Below are 19,178 nucleotides of genomic sequence, written 5' to 3'. Positions count from 1 at the left end.
AAATACAGATTGTAATGTTTACATTTTTTTAATAATCTATTCCTTGTTCCTTTATCACTTTAATGCTTACAAAGACTCATTCTTTGGGCATAGATAAGTTTTGTTTATATTCACAAGTTTGAAAATATTTACATGAAATAGAGAAATAGTATCGTGCAGCAATCTGTCTCGTAATGCCTTAAGGAATTTTAACGCACATATCTTGAATGTTTTCGTTTTAACTTGTGCGGAGAAATTATTTTCAATATTTATACTAATTTGGCCTACACTCATATACTTATGGACTTTACGATGTTTTTTTTTCACCAAAAACATTAAAACGTCAACATCTACATATATAAAAGAAAGTCGTGTTAGTTACACTATTTATAACTCAAGAACGGCTTTACCGATATGCCTGAAAAATTGATGAGGAGGTAGCTTAGAGCCAGGAGACGGACATAGGATACTATATATTCATTTTTTTTCGAATTTATGCCTTGAAGAGTTGCTTTTTATTTAACTTACTAATATTATTATATATCCACGCGGACAGAGTCGCGGGCGACAGCTAGTTTCCAATAAAAATTATCTATTACTAAAATAATTATATCAGCGCATCCGTGAGCCATATCAAATGCAACCATTCAGTTCATGATCAAGAGCGTTGTAAAATATTTCGAAATTATACCCTAAAATTATACAAAATAGAGTTCTTTTTATATTAATACTTAATTAAATTAAATCACGAGATGTTGAAGTGCGCAACATTTTTCCATAAGCTTCTAACTAGCCCATGTCTTCGCACGGATAGGTTAGGTTTTGCAAATGTCTTAGTATTTAATTCATAATGTTTATCTTAAAAGTAAGGTTAGGTCAGGTTATTTTGTTTATTAAATTAAAATTAAAAGAGATGAACCATAGATAAAAAAAACATTTTTGACATCCTTATGAAACACTCCATCTATTGGTTAAAACTGTAACTAAACTTTTGAAGTAGTTTTTCAGTTTATCACTCTCAAACAGACATGTCGTTCGAACTTTGTTTTATATTGATATGCAGTCAATGAACTACATTATATAATATTTAAATATATGTTTGCTCCCGGATCTGGGCAATTCTAAAACATCACTAGTTACGATGACCCCCTGACCTAATAGACTATTGTAACTATTATGATATTTACTGTGTTTATAGCTAGATTAGACATTTTTTAAATTATTAATCTTATTAATAACTACTTGAGCATACAGAAAAAAACCCAGAAGAAGTATAATTAATGTTTTTCAAGCGAAAAATACGATAAAGGGAAAATTTTGAAAAGAACAGAAAAGTCGTCGATTATCTTGTCCTAAATGTCTCATCTGTAGTTTATAGAGCTCTACGCAGTCAAGTTTAATCCTACTAAAAGAAAGACTCCTAAACTTTTTTCTAATACAATTCTTCTTTAACTTGAGAACCCACAATTTCCAAGAAACCCAGGAGTAACCCTACCTGAACTACATTGAGAATCAAGGTAGGGTTAAGGTAGGCAACGCATATGCAATTGCGTATTGTCTATGGGCAACGGTCACTTCGCTATTTCAGCGATTTCAGGTGGCCGTTCGCTCGTTTGCCACCTTATGATATAAAAAAAGCATTAGCTTAATAATGGAATATAGTTTTGGGAGACAAACGAGAAAATGTTTTCAATCAAAACATTGTTTGTGGAATGTTTTTAATATTAAATGGTCTACGTGACCAACGCTGTGTATCACAAATATTTATTTACCCGTCAATTGTATTCTCAATTGATAAAAAAATATATTTCTCCCTAATAACTATTCATTAACATTTACTTATCATTAATGACAACATCAATAATTAATTAACAATTATAAATCCGGGTTGCTGTTAAATGAATGTCGTGTCTTGTCGTGTTTGTATTTGAATTACATCATCATCATCAGCCTTTGTCTACACATGCCTACCACACTTTGATTTTTACAAATGGATAGTCGATTGCTTGGAAATTACAGGTTTTACTTGATGTTACATGACAGTTCCTTCTTTTTATATTATTAGGTCGAATCCAGGCCACCACAACAAACCCCTACCATCAGCGCCAAAATGGCTAGAATCAAATAGGCACAAAACACGTCTTATAGCCAGTCCATTTATAGAGGTCATATCGTCGTCCCTCTCATTATCGACGTTAAAACAGAGATAAAAATATGTAAACGGGGATTTTGGTCTTAGAAACCCACGATTAGATGTAGATTAAGACTGTCTTGTGAACTTTGCATTAAGATAGGGAATGTGGAAATCCTGGTGCAGCCGGAAAGGAAGGCGCAAGATTACATTAGTGCGACTTGTTTACTATCAGATATACAGAGGTCATGTTTATGTTTCCATAAGTACACGTACTATCTATTAATTTTTATTTATTCTAATTTATTACGACACCTAAAAGAATGCGCTTTACACAGAATTAAGCATCATTAAGTGAAGCATTGTAATTATGTGTCTAAAAATAGTTGGCTACAAAAGCTGATGCTGCTTTAAAAAGCTGTATCTTGAAGGCTTACCGGCATAACTTCCGTCCGTATCCCGCGTAGTCCGCCCTCCGCGCCCGCCTTCGCCGTCGCCCTGCCGCCGCGAGCTGCCAGCCTGCACTGTGCCAGCGCACCGCCTGGCCCCTGAAGCCTCCTCGCGTGACTTACAACCTCCCCAACAACACCGCAACATGCCACCCTAAAACTATCATCCACATAGTCCAAATTCTCTTGTGAGCTAATCCCGCGATTTACATTCAAATTTGACATGTCTTCGACATCCTGGGCTATAACAATCTTAGGAATTTTATGATTATAATCTTTATAACTATTCTCGAAAGCATCCAAATTCGTCTGTCGCTGTATACCCCTAAATTTTTCTTTCAGTGAATTAATAACCGCTTTTCTAGCCAGTTCGTGCTTCGTTCTAAGTTTGCGTTCCCTCCAATTTTTAAGTACGACATCTTTAGGACTTATTTCTTTATCGCTTATAATAGTGTTTTTGTCTATTGCCAATTCAGTTTCTGCATTTAATAGGTTAGTACTTGTTGATTTGTCGTGAAATGTTTTTCTAGTATTAATTTCGTCTGCATTCAAGTCTATCTTAACATCAGTTACTATTTGTTGGTGTTCAAACTGTTCCCATAATCTTACTCCTTCTTGGTTAATTGGCATTCTTGATCTAGGAGCGAGAAAAGTTTGCACTGAATCTGACATTATATTATAATTCTACTTTTATTGTTAAACAAACATTTTACGTACTACATTTCTGTGCGACAATTTAAGGTATACTAAATACAAAAAGTTGATGGAATATATTTATACCAAATGAAAATGCAAGTCAGTGAATCAGTTTTCTTTATTCCTTACAAACTTCCTTTGTCATCCTTTCTCGTTCACGAAAAGTAGCGAAAGAATACGTAGGTTCTCTTTGTATAGATAGTGAAATTTTATTAGTAGGTCAGTGTGTAAATGTAAAATGCAAGTCAGTTTTCTTACATTAAACGACGTTCGATTTATTTCGGACTTATACCTAACCTAATACGTATCAGTACAAATTACGTAAGTAGTTTTCAATAAAAACTTTTCGTAACGTTTGTTCTTGCGAGTACTCAAACAATTTTGCTACGAAATACGTTAGCAAAATGCTGACAGACCTTACATAATGAGGCTCATAATATATTTGACGTTATTATGCATGGAGATTGCGTTGATGTACTGTCGTCGAGTCTAAACTGTCGGGCAGGCGTTGAACCTGTCACGACCAAATCACATGTAGCAATTGTCAGTAGGTGAACCATACTTCTTTCTGGCTTTATATGAGTCGTTTGAAAGCTATAGTAACAAAACTGGGCGTACTATTTGTCTTGGTTATAATCTTGTTCGAAATAAAAGAGTATATTGGTCTTAATTTTTTTTTTCATTTTTATGTTTTTCAGCAATTTAACATGATTTTTGTTGCCTGTCTTCTGTACTTTTCAATGCAAATATGTTTTTCCGCATATTTTGTGCAAGGAAAAAGAAAAATTAACTAAGTAATTTAAAAATTGTTTCCGTCTTTTAAAACCGCAAAAAATTGCGCCGTCTCTTCTGACATTCAGACTACCAAATAATAATTTCCTTAACATTTTGAGGTTAGTAATTATACACTTTTTTATTTTAAATTTAAAACCCGACATGATGTAATTACAAACTGTCAGGTTTTTGTATTAGACACCAGAATCTTACTTTTTTTAAACATTTTATAAGTAATTAACGCTACTCAAAGTAAATCGAATTTACCATATCAAAGTTCAATTTACAATCATAAAAATTATTACTTGTTTATATCGTCATCATCTTAAAGCCTTTTTCCATACGGAGAACAATTCTTAAGCAATCAAGTTGAAGATGTGAAGGGTTAATCTGCTCATATATTAAGTCATACGAAGTACTGGGAGTCTGTGAGACTTGTACGTTCCGGTATACGCATCTTGGTCACCGTCACCGCAGACGAGGTTATGATAAACGTGAACTGTCAGGATGTCAGATGCGACAAGGACGGTATAAAAATCACTAATTAGTCTGCTAGTAGATAATTAGCACGCGCTATCTTAATATATGATTATCGTAAATAGTTTTAATTAGGTCTTATTATTTTATAGCTTTGAAGTGTTAGGAAGAAAATCCGACACTGTGCCAGTGCATCGGCGCAACACTAGCCTTATTAATTTTTTTTTTTTGACTTGGCAACAAAAGCGTGCCATTCGCGCCAAATGATTCTCACTAATAATGTCTAAAAAAAGATAGAACTAAATAGCTTCATCTAAAACACTTTGTACCGTTTCTACTCTCTTGGAGTTTGATTTATGTTAGATAGTTATAGCGACTTTCTGCGTGGAATTAAAAAAAAACTTAATTAGAAGCTTACATATGTGTTCTTCCATACTATGTTCTACATCTGTGTGTGTGTGTTTTATCAAGATCCGTTGACTCGTGCCGGAGATACCTTCAAACAAACATCCATGTATCTAGACTTTTCAATTTATAATAACCTACTATAGAAGAATTCTGACTAGCGCGAACTTTATTACCATTCGCTGCCGAAACTTTTTATCATAGTTAAGTATAATTATTTCTTGTTATACTGGAATAGTGTGTACACTAATAGTTGATTTAATATGTCAAAATTGTAATCAACTAAAGTTTCCTCTGAGCTTAGTACTTACGTAGATGTGGGTCGTTCCGTCTGGTAATGTCGTACTTTGCCCGTCTGGCATTGTCAGCTCCGGGGCTGTTTATTAGAGTATTTACCTCAATGATAACCAAGAATCGCGTACTAGGGAAAGTTTCCATTGTTTCTGGGCAAATGACAATGTCGTGATTGACTTTTATCAGCGACGTCATGTAAAAATTAATTCAATGTTTCCAGGACGTAAAAAATGGAGAGAACTTCATTTTTATTAGGTTAGTTTTGGTTTGATTACAAAGCAAACAATAAGTTAAGTACAAATTAAGTAAATTACTACTTGATGTTTGAATTTTTGCAGTTTCAAAGCTCCAAAAACAGATGTGATACATTTCTGTCACCAATAGACTGTCCCCCCCGAGTGAAACAGTATAGGCTAATGGCATATTTGTGTTTGAAATTAATAAGAACACACGTCTAGAATTTCGTAGACGATTACGACGACTTATCAATTGTCATGTACACATTGCTATCGTCGCGTCGGCTACGAAATTGGGCTCGATACAAAAATATAGCTATCACGTGAAGTAGAACACGTGGATATCACTCTACAAAATTTAACGCCGTACAATCTTTTAGCTACTTAAGCAGTAGAGGACAGCTTTTACATACTATTTTTTTAAATGTTATCAGATTTTTTTCGTAAATTCACTAATATTTCTTTTACCATTCCAACTAAACTCTAAGCTTGTGCTAGGATATGGTTAACGACAATAGTCGAATGGCAGGATTCGAACCCCGACCTCGTGATCGGAAATCCGTACCCTAAACCATTAGGCTATTGACGCTTCAAAAATACATTAAGGAACTCTCTTATCGTTGGTTTCGGAGACTATCATCACTGCATAAAACATATTCTTATCTCTGACAGATATAAGTATATGTTTAATACAGGAATTTTGGTCTCGGAAACCAACGATAAGTTAATATTAATTTGCTTTATTTGCAGTATCAAAGTTATTATTGATACTTATGCAAATAAATAACAATAACACAAGTAACTGTGAGAAGGCTTTATGGAAAGTTAACGCAAATTGGAACACAATATGAAAATATGTCTGCCTAGTTAATTACGATTTCGATATTTTTATTTCTATCGATAGTTTTTCGATTAAATTACGCGTAAAATGTTTTAGATAACGCTATCTAAACGTCTGTGACTTGTCTGTTCCGAAGACTATCGGCCTTGCACTATACACTTTTTTTTATACCACAAGGCAAAGAGGATCTTGTATACAAATAAATTATCTGTACCTTTTGGCCACCTTAGTTAAATCAAACTTGCGACTTATCTTCGATTGGCAGCTCCATAATTTACATTATTGAGGTTTAAATTAAATTGATTTTTGCCTTTAAAAGTAGAAATTACTATAACATAAATGAATGATAACTTTTAACGACAGTTGCAGAGAGTTATATTATCTGTGGTACTTGTTAGAATAAGACAGCTACTCCTTGAGATCTTGGGGATGAGTTTATCCATTAAATACTAATTATTGCTTTAATTAGGTAACAGTGGATTTGATAGTCTTAAGTTAACGTATAAAAGGCGAAGGTCCTTGTCACAATTTTTTTATTTACTAAGCCATTACAACATTTGGTTATCGAAATGACGTTAGTTTGGGAACGGAATAATTTTAGTGCGTCATATATTATAGATCCGGGTCGAATCCTATTTAACCAATTAGTAGAATACTTTCCGATTGGATCCAATATATCCATTATATGTAGGTACGTGACTTGCCAGTTAAACTCTTAACCATATGCCTTAAAAACTTTTTGTTGCCAACCTCTTTTATTCAAACTTATTTTGTTACTTCTACAATTTAAATTAAAACAAAAACATACAGACGAATTGATAGCCTCCTTTTTGAAGTCGGTTAATAAACATATTAAATTATTTAAAAAGTGAATAATTTCTTTCTTTTCTTTCAATTTTTTTCTTTTGATATCCGGCATTTATGTCAATTTTACTGCTTTTAATATTGAGGTCAAGTCTTATTAATGATAAATCATTATTACTACGATAAGATATTAAAATCCAAATAAATAAATTTGCAGACATGATAACTGAGTAATGCTACTAGGTCAGGTGAAATGCTATTTGCTATAATTACGGAAAAAGGTTTCAATTTATTGAGGCTGGCAAGAATAAATTTGCTATTTTTCTATAATAATTTTGTTGTTTATGGAATACTAAAAATCTATATTTTTATAGAACTTACAAGCATCGAACGTGAGATCGGCCATTTAATACCGCTACAATAACAAATAATAATAATATTATAATAATAATAACCATAGGACATATACAATAAGTTAATAGGTTACAGATGTTTTCCCATGATTATATTTTATGGATATAGAGTATGCAAAGTAAACAACTCCCCTCTCCCGCTAAATCCAGAACCCCCAGCAGAATAAGCAGGTAAAGAGGACTAGAATTAGTGTCGTGTTTCAGCAGTGAAAACCCACGGTTAAATCAACAGCAACGTTCCGGGAAGGAAGTAGACATACACGAGTAGACTTTGTAAGACACGCGGCACAGGAGTGACCGTCTGTCGGTTTATTTTAATGCCATTAACTGATAAAGTTTCTGTACCAGCCCCCGACAGGCTGATAAATAATTGTGTTACGAAATTTATGTAATCATTAATTTATTTTAATGTTAAATTATTTATTATAAACACGTTGTCATCAGTATATTAATAAGTTGTTAAGTTGTTCGTAATTTCCTCAACTTTTTTTTGTGTTTATAATATAGAAAATATTATATATAATCACCCTTAACTTAGGGTAGGCTTCGAGACCCTCGGTGGGGACGTATAGTAAGCTGATGGTGATATTATAATAGAAATATAAATTAATTATTAATTTTGATACGATATAATTCATTTATTACGAAGATGATTTTAAACACTTAAACATCGATTTTCTTCGCCAATTAATCTGTTAGAAAATATATTATATATACCTTTTTATCTTTTTTCTTTCAAATGGGAATGCAGGGAAATTAGGCACACTCCATGCTTCAGGGAAGACACGGTATTTTTGTGAGATTGTCTCCCCGAATAGAAGCATACCTACCCACTAAACCCCTCTTTTCCCTCTCGGCCATAGTATGGGACGACATGATGCCGTCAAGTGAATTTACAACCGCGACGATCATATTAATACCTACATTTGATAAAAAATAGTGTTAATTATAGATTTTTGTACAATTTTTGTGCAGCGAAGACCGACATTGAATGAGTGGAAAGGCATAATTTAGGTTACACAAGAAAAAAAATGCAGGAAAAAGTCATGTTGATTTTTTATTAAAATAACTTTTCATCGTGTCGCGTCTAGGATTCTATCTAGATTAGACTAACGATTTAGTCCATCTCAATTTTGCTTCTCTCTTCTTCCATTGAGTCATGGACACGAAATCAATAGGAAGAAGAACTCTCTGTAAATAACAATTAAATTATAATTAAGATATAAGTATTTAAATTGTTATAAATATAAATTAAGCAAGTTGTTAATTGTGGTGACCACACGAGGCCAAAACCAAGTCGGAGCTATAGATTTGAACAACCGAGTTATCGAGACATTACATAAACAATTTTTTTTCATAAAAAATATTAGCAAATTTTTGTTAATTAACTTATATTTCTTGTAACATTCCAAGTAAGCTCCAGGCTTGTGTTAGAATATGGTTAACGACAATTGTCGAATAGCGGGATTCGAACCTTCGACCGCGTGATCGGAAATCCGTACCCTTAACAATTAGGCTATTGGCGCTCTTAAAATAATACGACATAACAGAAAAATAATTTTTTTTGTCTTTGTGTTGTCATCTCACTTATTCGTAACTTAGGAGAACTTAAAGTTACCAGAACCATTTACTTAATAACTGTATTATAAAACTTACTCTGGAACCTGTCTTAGTTGATGATTTTAAATATTTGCAACAGAAATCGAATAACTGTCCAAAACATTTTAGAGTACAATTTAAGCCGCACATTATTTCACAACTCTCTTTGTTCATTGGTGGATCTAGAATAAAATCAACATTCATCATCATCAGCTCACTATACGTCCCAACCGAGGGGCTCGGAGCCTACCCTAAGTTGGTGATTAGGTGATTAGGCCAAAATCAACCACGCTGGCCAAGTGCAAGTTAACTTCACACATATCATTGAATTTCTTCTCAGATATGTGCAGCATCACGATGTTTTCATTCACCGTAAGAACGTCGGATAAATGTACATATGTAAATCGGAAATCGAAAGACACATTGGTACATGGCGGGATTCGATCTTAGGGCCTGCAGATTGCAAATCAAGTGCTTGACTCCTGAGCCACCGACGCTCTCAATCTCGAAATCAATATTATTACTATAAAAAAAAATTAAAGGCCATACACGGACTGCTTTACGCAGTCAACTGTCTACTTTTTTGTACGGCCTGAACGCACAGCAATCGTCCGTGTTTGGCCCTTGATTCATTTATCTGGACTAAATGCATGGGATGTTTTCTTAAATAATATTGTTCCGTATTTCATATTATAAGTAGGTTGAGTAGTTTTTGATTGGTTATTCATACCTGCAGGTTTGCGTTTGACACGATCTGCTTCACACGTCATCAACATATTATCTAAAAGGAATTAAATTAATGTCAGCTGAGCTTATTATTAAATTAAATCATCATCAACATCAGCTCACTATACTTCGCTAGTGAAGGTCTCGGTGCCTATGCTAATTATGGGTGACTAGGCGATAGTCAACTACGCTGGACCAGGGTGGATTGGTTAATTTCACATAATTTATACCTTTCAATTTCTTCTCAGATATGTCTAGGATTCACATAACGATGTTTTCCTTCACCATAAGAACATAAAAGAGTGTTTGCGGACGGACAGACAAACATTAAAAAATATATTTCGTTATATCTTAGTAACGCAATTACATACTCCAATCCATCCAAATTTATTATACCTACTAGCGGACCCGACAGACGTTGTCCTGTCTACACGTCTTTAATTTAAATAAATTAATATGAAGTTAATATTTGATGAAAATTGTGAATCTAAACCATTCCCAGATCCCCTTGAACACACACAAAAAATTTCATCTAAATCGGTCCAGTCGTTTGAGAGAAGTTCAGTGACATACACACTCACAGAAGATTATAGGATTTAGAATTATATATATCAAGATACAAATAATTGAAACAAACAACTTACCAAGAAGAAGCAAAGTTACCGCTAATAAATATAAATATTTCATATTGAATTAGATCTTTTATAAACTTTTTTGTAAAAATAAATTCTTTGCAACTTGTTAACCATGAATATCAAGAATCCTTAGCAACATCTCTCTATATAGGTGAAACGAAATTTCGTACTAATTTTTGGAGGACGTGACCAAACAGTTATGGTTTTATTTCACGCTTTGTTTATAGAAATAATTAAAAATATAATCTTACTTATATAAATGCAAAGTTTGAATAGATCGATATTCGTTACTACTGTTGGGGAAAAAATGCGACACTGTCCCTGTGTACTGGCAACACTAGCTTTTATTAAAATGTCGACGTTTTTTCCCCTCACTAATCATTCTGACAGTGGACATTGTAACGAAAGCACGTCATTCGCGCCAATTGATTCCTGTATTAATGTCTTAAACTACGTACGTATCTAGATAATTAAACGGATCTTGATTAAATTTAGCACAGATGTAGCAAATAGTCTAGAAGGACAAATTTTTGCGATATCCATGCAGCCGTTCTGGAGATACTTTCTAACAAACACCCAACCGTCAAAAAATTTGCATTTATAATAATAATTAGATTGTATGGATGAATCAAAATACGCTTTAATGTATAAACAGTTTGTACTATGTCTATTGTATTAGTCTTATTCTACTTAAGTCGTTTAAGACAGTATTAGAATAATTTGGCGCGAATGACGTGCTTTCTTTACAAAGTCTAGTGTCAGAATAAATAGTGAGGGGACACAAACGTCGACACTTTAGTTTAGTGCCGCGCCAATAAAGCGGCACATTTTTGGATCTTCCACCTTACGGTCGAAAACAATTTTAATCGTTATCATATTAAGAAGCCACCAAAACATATTGATATTATATCGATTATGTTTACTAACTCCAGATAAAATTATAGATAATTTGTAACGAGGCTTGTATTAATGATAAGAGAGCGTTGCTGCATTAATACGCTCGGAAAACAATTTTTCCAATACAATCTGCTTTGTTTTGCCAACTTTATATACTAGCTGTCTACCGCGACTCCGTCCGCGCGGTATCAAAAAACATGCCAGGCTCTACCTATAATTTGGCATAGATCTAGAACACAGTTTGGCAAAACACATAGGCTACTATTTTTTTTATTACGCACAGAGGAGTTGCGGGCGACAGTTATTTTATTCATATTTGCAAAGCTTTAACCAAAAGTAAAAGATTAGTCACGTGTTAACCACGCCCTCGCAAATGATACAATTATTATATTCATCAATCTCAATGCCTCCACGCGGCACTAATCATCAAACGATCATACTTTACTGACATGACGCAAAATGATATTGTTTGCCAGAACTTTAATAGGATATAAAGTCTAATTACAAATCAATCGACGAAAAAGTCAAAGAAAAGGGCCACTTTAAGTTTGTCCTGACAAATATTATGCTAAGTATATACCTAATGTTATATAAATCGTAGATTAAAATAAACAGGTTTTAATTATAATTTAGCTTGGGAAATACCTCCAAGATTTGAGTATTTCCAATCAAACTGTCTTCTTTTACGTCAACATAAATAGTTTTTATTATTTCGTATCGCTACACAATTTTTACATTAAAAAATACATTATTTTCTTGTATACAAAGCCTTAATACAGATAATAAAAGGTAAATATCCAGGAAGCGTTGTAAGTTTGCGTGTTGTGCGTGCCCCAGCCGCTCGATACTCAATAGTCGTGCATTGGATTCAGATAAACATGCATAAGCTTCGAAAAAATACCTTATTACTACTGCTAACGTTATGTAAGCTTTGTTCACTGCTAACCAGGGCAAGCCGGTTAGCAATAAACAAACGGTTTGCGTCCTGGAGGCCTAATTTAGTCCTCTTTCCTTCCCACCCTTTATTTTATAAGCAAAGACCCATCCTTTCTAAGTGGAAGTGGACTTTCCGGATGAGAGTATGCAAGGAAAGGGAAGATATTTTTTTTCTGTGCATCCTCTCCTCCGTCGATAAAAGATAGTCAACGCATATGTAATTGCGTATGTCTATGGGCAGCGGTCACTTCGAAATTTCATCGATTTCACGTGGCCGCTCGCTCGTTTGCCACCTCATGATATAAAAAAAACCGCCCAGGAAACTAGGGAGAAAGCTGAATAGGCCTACGAATTACACATTCTCAAGTAACCCTGTTTCCCCCCCCCCCCCCGCCTTGTGATCGTGTTAATAATCTCGTAGAAATGAATCCCACATTATTCAGAAATTAAAGACAACGAATAAGTTTATATAACGTTTATTTCAAGAATTGTAGAAACATATGAAATAGTTTTTTCTTTTCAAACCAGGGCTGCAACTCATTTCAGCTAAATGTAGCTCTGTAATAAAGTATTAGTATTATATTTATTAACAATATATTTTTTGAGGTAAAGAGCCTAATATATCATAAAAATATATAAATTACATCTAAATAAAATATATCCAATGACAGCGTGATCACAAAAAAAACAATATTAGAATTGTACACTTTGTGCATATTCAAAGAGTGACAGGTGACTATATTATTTACAAAACGCTATTTTATTTGCGTGTAATGTTAATATTGAGATATTTTAATATTTTGGAATATTAGTTACTCGTACCTCTTCATTTAATTGTCAACGTGTGTACCGTCAGCAGGCACAGATCTATAGAGACGCAACAGGTCATCATCATGGGATTGTGGTTGTTGGCTCTTGAACAGATCGTTGCGCAGATCCCGATTAAGTTCTCTACAATATATTAAATGCTGAAAGGGATTAGGTTAATATCTGGCGCTAGTCTAAAAATTAGAAAAATTTAATCGAATAAACAAATATTTTTATCTTTATCTTTCACTAAGATACTTTCCATTAACACATTCCATGCCACTTGATTTCCTTGTCAACAGAGTTGGGGTCACTGAAAGTGTTAAGGAACTCAAGTGACAAAGTACTTACCCCATAATAGCAACACAACATTAGGTCCCCTTGGCTACATTCAAGGGAACAGTGTGTTCCACATTGGACGTCACATTTCAGTTCATCTTTCGGATCTACAATAAGTTATTTTTATTTAGATTTAGCTTTTTATTAAAATTATGTCATCTAGCTCACTACAAAAACAAACTGGACCCGAAGAGAACCTATTTTGCGCATGGATTTAACTGGGCTTATAGCACGCAAACAAATCAAAAGCAAGCTTTGTGCCTGAGTAGTCAGTAGTCACTGTTTGCCTTGAGAAGACATTTACAGTCTCATCGGGCTTGAGGTGGTCGCGTCCCGATGGCGCTTAGCCTCAACCTCGTTTAAAGCTTTGTGTCCATTTCCCCTTCGGGTTATGATTTTCGTATGCGAGAGTTTATTTAATTGTAAGAAATTGCAAAAACCCATCAAGGTGCAAAATAAAACTTTTCTTTTAATTTATTTTTTTGCGCTAAAATTACGCGTATTTGAAGTATTATTAATTTAAAGAATGTTCGTTTTTCAGAAGCCTTAATGTTTAATTTATCGAGAACAAATTTAATTACCTTGTAGTTGTTGTCTGAAACTCTCGGCTTCAGGCATCATGGACATACCTGGAAAATAATTTACTAGAACTTAATAACTTACTATACTTATAACTGCTGTTTCCTTTTTCAATGTTTAACCAAACAAGATACCATTATTATACAGTTTTTTTATCAGCATTGCTTGAAGTTGAAACGCCAATAAATTATTAAATCATTAAGTATTGATTTTAAAAGACTACTAAGAGACAAAGTTGAAAAAAAAAGATCAAAATTACATTTTTAAAGTGCTCTCGATATTTTTTTAAAATATAAAAATTAAAGCAACTTAAGCATATGCAAGTATTACTTTTTGATGTATTTATAAATAGGAGTTAAAGTCTCAATGATATCTCTTGTTTATAATATTTCATCTTCATCAGCTCACTATACGTCCCCACCGAGGGGCTCGGAGCCTACCCTAAGTTAAGGGTGATTAGGCAATAGTCAACCACGCTGGCCATGTGCGGGTTGGTTGACTTCACACATATCTTTGAATTTCTTCTCAGATATGTGCAGGTTGCATCTCGATGTTTTCCTTCACCGTAAGAACGTCGGATAAATGTACATATGTAAATCGGAAATCGAACAACACATTGGTACACGGCGGGATTCGAATCCAGGACCTGCAATTTGCAAGTCAAGTGCTTGAGCCCTGAGCCATCTACGCTCTTATTATAATGTTTGAATACATAAAAAAGGTAAGTTTAAAGTAGCCAGCAACAACAATATTGGTTGCACCAATGGCTCGGATGGAGCACGAAGTGGCTCGTTCGCCCGGTGCCATTACAATCACACAGAAGACAGGCGTGAAGCTTTAGCAATTCTGCGTTTCATCTGACGAGTGTGCGTGCCGGAGGCCTTATTTTATTCCCCTTTCCCCTCACGCCTTTTTCTTATGAGAAAAGGATGGGAAGGGGAAGTGTATTTGAAAGAAATAGAGACGCATAGAGAGTGTAAATATCCTCCGTTCTACCGTCGACTAAAGGTAGGCAACGCATCTGCAATTGCGGATGCCTATGGGTAGCGATGGCATCACCTGTCGACGAATTCAGGCCGATTGCCCGTTTGTCACCTTATGATATAAAAAAAAACTTACCAAAAATAATCAAAACTGATGCTAATACAAAATATTTCATATTGAGTTGGCTGTTTTTCTACGAGTATTTAGAATAAAAGTTCTCCACAACTTAGTCTCCAATTACAGAGTACGAAGTAAACATAGTAACAGTCGAGTATTTATACATGAAAATAAATGTTGTCCTAATTTGTCCAAGAACGTAACGAATTAATTATGTGGTTATTACATTCACATTTCACGCTGGTAATGTAGAAGAACGTAATAAACCAATTTAAATCAAAGAACATGCATTATAAAATTAATCTTACTAATATTATAAATGCGAAAGTTTAGATGGATGGATGTTTGTTAGAAGATATCTTCAGAACAGCTACATGGATTGCTGAAATTAGGCATAGATGGAACATAATGTGGAAGAACACATAGACTGCTTATTAAGTTTTTTTTAATGCCGCGCGGATGGAGTCGCGGTTGTCAGTTCGCCATGTTCATACTTAGGAAGACTTTTATACCGTTTATTCAACTTTCAACTAAAAATGAAACTTTATAACACTTCTTATCATTTCATCCATTATTATACCAATACTTTAAGAATATTGTTCTAAATTAGGAAAAAAAAATCACCAGTCAGAAACCGGGCAAAAGAAACAAACGTTAACTAACAATTTAACTTATATGATTATAGCCATTTTATGTTCAGGCGGATATTATAATCAGACTGCAACATTTCACCATAAATCCTTATGGAACATTAAAATATCCATTATTGATTTATTTATGTGGTACCTATATAAAGTAATTATCGACATGTTCAGATTCCGGTTCTGGAAGGTACAATATATTTAACCACTGACCAATAAATTAAGTAAAGGATTTTTGTGAGTTCATCATCATCAGCTCACTATACGTCCCCATTGAGAGGCTATCCGAGTTACGGGTGACTAGGCCATAGTCAACCACACTGACCCAGTGCGGAATGGTTGACTTCACACATATCATTGAATTTCTTCTCAGATATGTGCAGGATGCATCACGATGTTTCCCTTCATCGTTCACTTACACGCATCAGACTGTACGCAGGATTACTTCCATTTAACGCCTATCTTCTGTTCGGTCGTGGTATTGCAGCGGCCGGGCAGTATTCGTGCAAAGGATGTTATTACGAGCTCTACCACTGTTATAATGACCATGCACGTGGATATAACGTATACTTCAACAAGATCAGATAAATTGTACGTTCGAAAATAAAGTATCGTCGCTTCCAACATATAATATAGCCGGTACGGACTACAGCTTATATTATTTTAACTCAAACGAATACAATACGGAGAGAAAGGAAAAAAACAGAGATTTTGTTTAATAAATAATTTATATCACTAGTCAATATCTTTAGTTCGTTTATAAATAAGAGTACACATTAATCGACAACTTATCTAACAATAATAAGAAAGTATATAATCATTATTCGCGATTGTACATGAATATCTACTTAGTAGTTACAAGCTTCATATCGTCCCTCGACCCCTTGACATTCGCGACGACAGAGCGAGAGCACGACACGGAGAGAGCGAGGCGACCGACACGGCTGCGACCCGAGAGTTTCCACTCGTGCGCTCATCAGGTACTAGTGTCTTACATTATCAAAACAATTTCTTTATTATAATAATAAAGTAATTATCTCAGAGTGGCACGTTGGGCGGCGTCTTGCATGGCTCCGGCGGCGGCGCATGGCGCTCCTCGGGCCGGCGCGACTGGTAGTACGCGCAGTATGGGAGTGGGTCCCAGTACGTGAATAGTGCTTCACGAGTGTCCAGAACCGTGTTCAAGAGCTTCCCCACGGTCGCCGTGTGTCCGCAGCGAGGCTGTACCTGGCACAAGTACGGTAGCGATACTCCGACTCGCGCTCCGATCGCTACCAATCTGTTTCCTTGACCGTTGCACACGTTCTCATCGCGAACCAGTCTGAAAGACACGTGTCCCGTCATGGGGCGCGACGGCGAGAGGCATGACACAAATTTCTGTACCCAGGCGTCGGCTTCATCGTCTTTTTGTGGCACCAAACCTTTCTTAGAGGAGTCAACGCGACAAGTCACATTATTGACAGCACGCGACTCCTTAAGAGTGGTGCAAGTTATTACTTTCTCTCCCTTCGGTTCCCTTACTATAACCCAAGGCTTCTCTGCACTGATTTCCCGGGGAAATCTGAAGAGACTTTTCTCTTCTGGCATAACAAACCGGAGGCGGTCTCGAGCACCGCGGGCGCCGGCGCTTGCAATAAAGTGACGCCCTTCCTTCGACGCCCCGCTTTCGTACCACATCCTCACGTCGTCCTCGCTGGTTACCACCCAGAACTGCGGCGTGGCAAGACCAGCAGCACGGCTTACTCGTATCAACTCGAGCGGATCATCCAAAACGACAACGTCGCGAGCGCTGGGCACGAAGCACTGACATCCTATAATTTCTAGGTGCGGCTTTGCTAGAGCGTCGTAGTACGCTGGCGTCGTCGAGCTCACGGGAATATAAAACACCACGGATTCTCTGTCGACAATTTCTTTCAGGGCGCGTGCGTAGGCCAGAGGATCCGCAGGATTCGGCCGAGGCACTGTGTAAAACTTGTCAACGGCTGCGGAATACTTCAATAGGGCGAACTGTCCTTCTATTTCGAAGGCCACGATCCTCGCTCCGGCAGAGTGGAAGTTTCTCGCCAAATGCAACGCTTGTATAGAGCTACCTCCGCTGATCAACACAGTACGAGGTTTCTTCGAATCCTTGGACATAGCTCGTCCGATCATTTTGAGAACTCCGATGGGGCATTCAACACACTTCCAGAAGATGAACAGCGAGGCGGCGATCCACAAGGTAGGCAGAACTACGAGGATTTGCTTCCAGGCGGGGTGGGCGATGAAACCGAGCAGGGCAAACAGCGGCCGCAGACACAAGCGAGGGAACCAGGTGACGATGCGCAGGAGTCTGGGCAGCGAGGGCGGTCTCTCGGGCGGCACGGCTTGTTCTTCTGGTATAAGAGAGAAGGTCGAGGAGAAAGATCTCCTGAGAGTGGTGAAGGGCGGGGACTGGTGTGAACATCTCTTGACACGGGGTGAGAACACAATGTCGGTATGGGCGCGCGCGAGGCGACCGTACTCCGGGGCGCAGGCCGGCATGGCGGCGACTGGCGCGCGCGTCGCCTATCGCCGCATATAAACGCGCGCTTATCTCTCGCGCCCTCGCCGACGTCGGCGCCGCGCCCCGAGAATCATCTTTGCACCCAATTAACTGTTGCCTGTTTAAAAAGTAAACAAATCCGGGAAGTTATTCATGAACAATTAATGATAGAATTCTAAACTAGATAGCCATTGAATACGAATTAAATTAATGTGATTATAATTTGTTAGAATAACTATAATTACATGTTTGTTACTTTAATGTACAATAATTAATTAATTATATAAACAACAAATCGTTTCAAAATTAAAAATACAATAGAAATTACTTACACATTTGCAGGATCAAACTAAAGGATCTCAATAAAAAGGGATAAAGAGGTAATGTCAGATTGCCTAAAAGAAAATAAATAATTCTTTTGGATAACTTTATTAGTCAACATAGTGAGCAACAAATTACATTTATATATTGAATATTTTTTTATTACTGAGAAAATTTTTATCCAACTTTAACTACACCTTTGCCGTATACCATTAACGATAAAAATTAACTGATATAAAACCGTTTAGTTATATTTATAACAAAGAAATACACAAAATAATATCACTAGAAAATAAACTTATTTTTGTGCATTTATTTAATATGAAATAAACTTCAAATTTTTATTTCCCGTTATACGAACCAAAAACACAGAAAACCGATTTTAAAATAATCTGTTATTTGACATAATTATGTATTTAAATGCTGTCAAATGTTTAATATATTTACTTATTAAAAGTCAGATTAAATTAATGTACCAAATACTTTATATAAATAGACAAAAATAAACATTTGTTATTTAATATATTTAACTCAAATATGATCTAATGACAATTACATACCAATAAGTTAAATACGT

The 19,178-nt window shown here is 35.7% G+C and overlaps 3 protein-coding genes across 3 annotated transcripts; all 3 read right to left on the bottom strand.

Moving 5' to 3' along the window:
• Positions 1 to 8,549: 8,549 nt before the first annotated feature.
• Positions 8,550 to 10,514, bottom strand: LOC106122453 (uncharacterized). The gene is made up of 4 exons (XM_013318412.1): positions 10,469 to 10,514; positions 9,829 to 9,879; positions 9,156 to 9,280; positions 8,550 to 8,690 (listed from the first exon to the last, which is right to left on the bottom strand). The coding sequence occupies exons 1-4, from the start codon at positions 10,509 to 10,511 to the stop codon at positions 8,604 to 8,606; spliced, it is 306 nt and encodes a 101-aa protein (XP_013173866.1). The 5' UTR covers positions 10,512 to 10,514; the 3' UTR covers positions 8,550 to 8,603.
• Positions 10,515 to 13,096: 2,582 nt separating this feature from the next.
• On the bottom strand, positions 13,097 to 15,232 carry LOC106122447 (uncharacterized). Its single transcript, XM_013318396.1, has 4 exons — positions 15,137 to 15,232; positions 14,020 to 14,067; positions 13,451 to 13,545; positions 13,097 to 13,260 (listed from the first exon to the last, which is right to left on the bottom strand). Exons 1-4 carry the CDS (start codon positions 15,174 to 15,176, stop codon positions 13,123 to 13,125), a joined length of 321 nt encoding a protein of 106 aa, XP_013173850.1. The 5' UTR covers positions 15,177 to 15,232; the 3' UTR covers positions 13,097 to 13,122.
• A 1,236-nt stretch (positions 15,233 to 16,468) lies between these two features.
• Positions 16,469 to 18,302, bottom strand: LOC106122351 (uncharacterized). Its single transcript, XM_013318291.1, has one exon. It carries the CDS (start codon positions 18,277 to 18,279, stop codon positions 16,798 to 16,800), a length of 1,482 nt encoding a protein of 493 aa, XP_013173745.1. The 5' UTR covers positions 18,280 to 18,302; the 3' UTR covers positions 16,469 to 16,797.
• Between the last annotated feature and the right edge of the window lie 876 nt (positions 18,303 to 19,178).

This window comes from Papilio xuthus, unplaced genomic scaffold, assembly GCF_000836235.2.
Source record: "Papilio xuthus unplaced genomic scaffold, Pxut_1.1 DF826923.1, whole genome shotgun sequence".
NCBI classification, from domain to species: Eukaryota; Metazoa; Arthropoda; class Insecta; order Lepidoptera; family Papilionidae; genus Papilio; species Papilio xuthus.
This window is presented reverse-complemented; position numbering and strand designations above follow the sequence as displayed.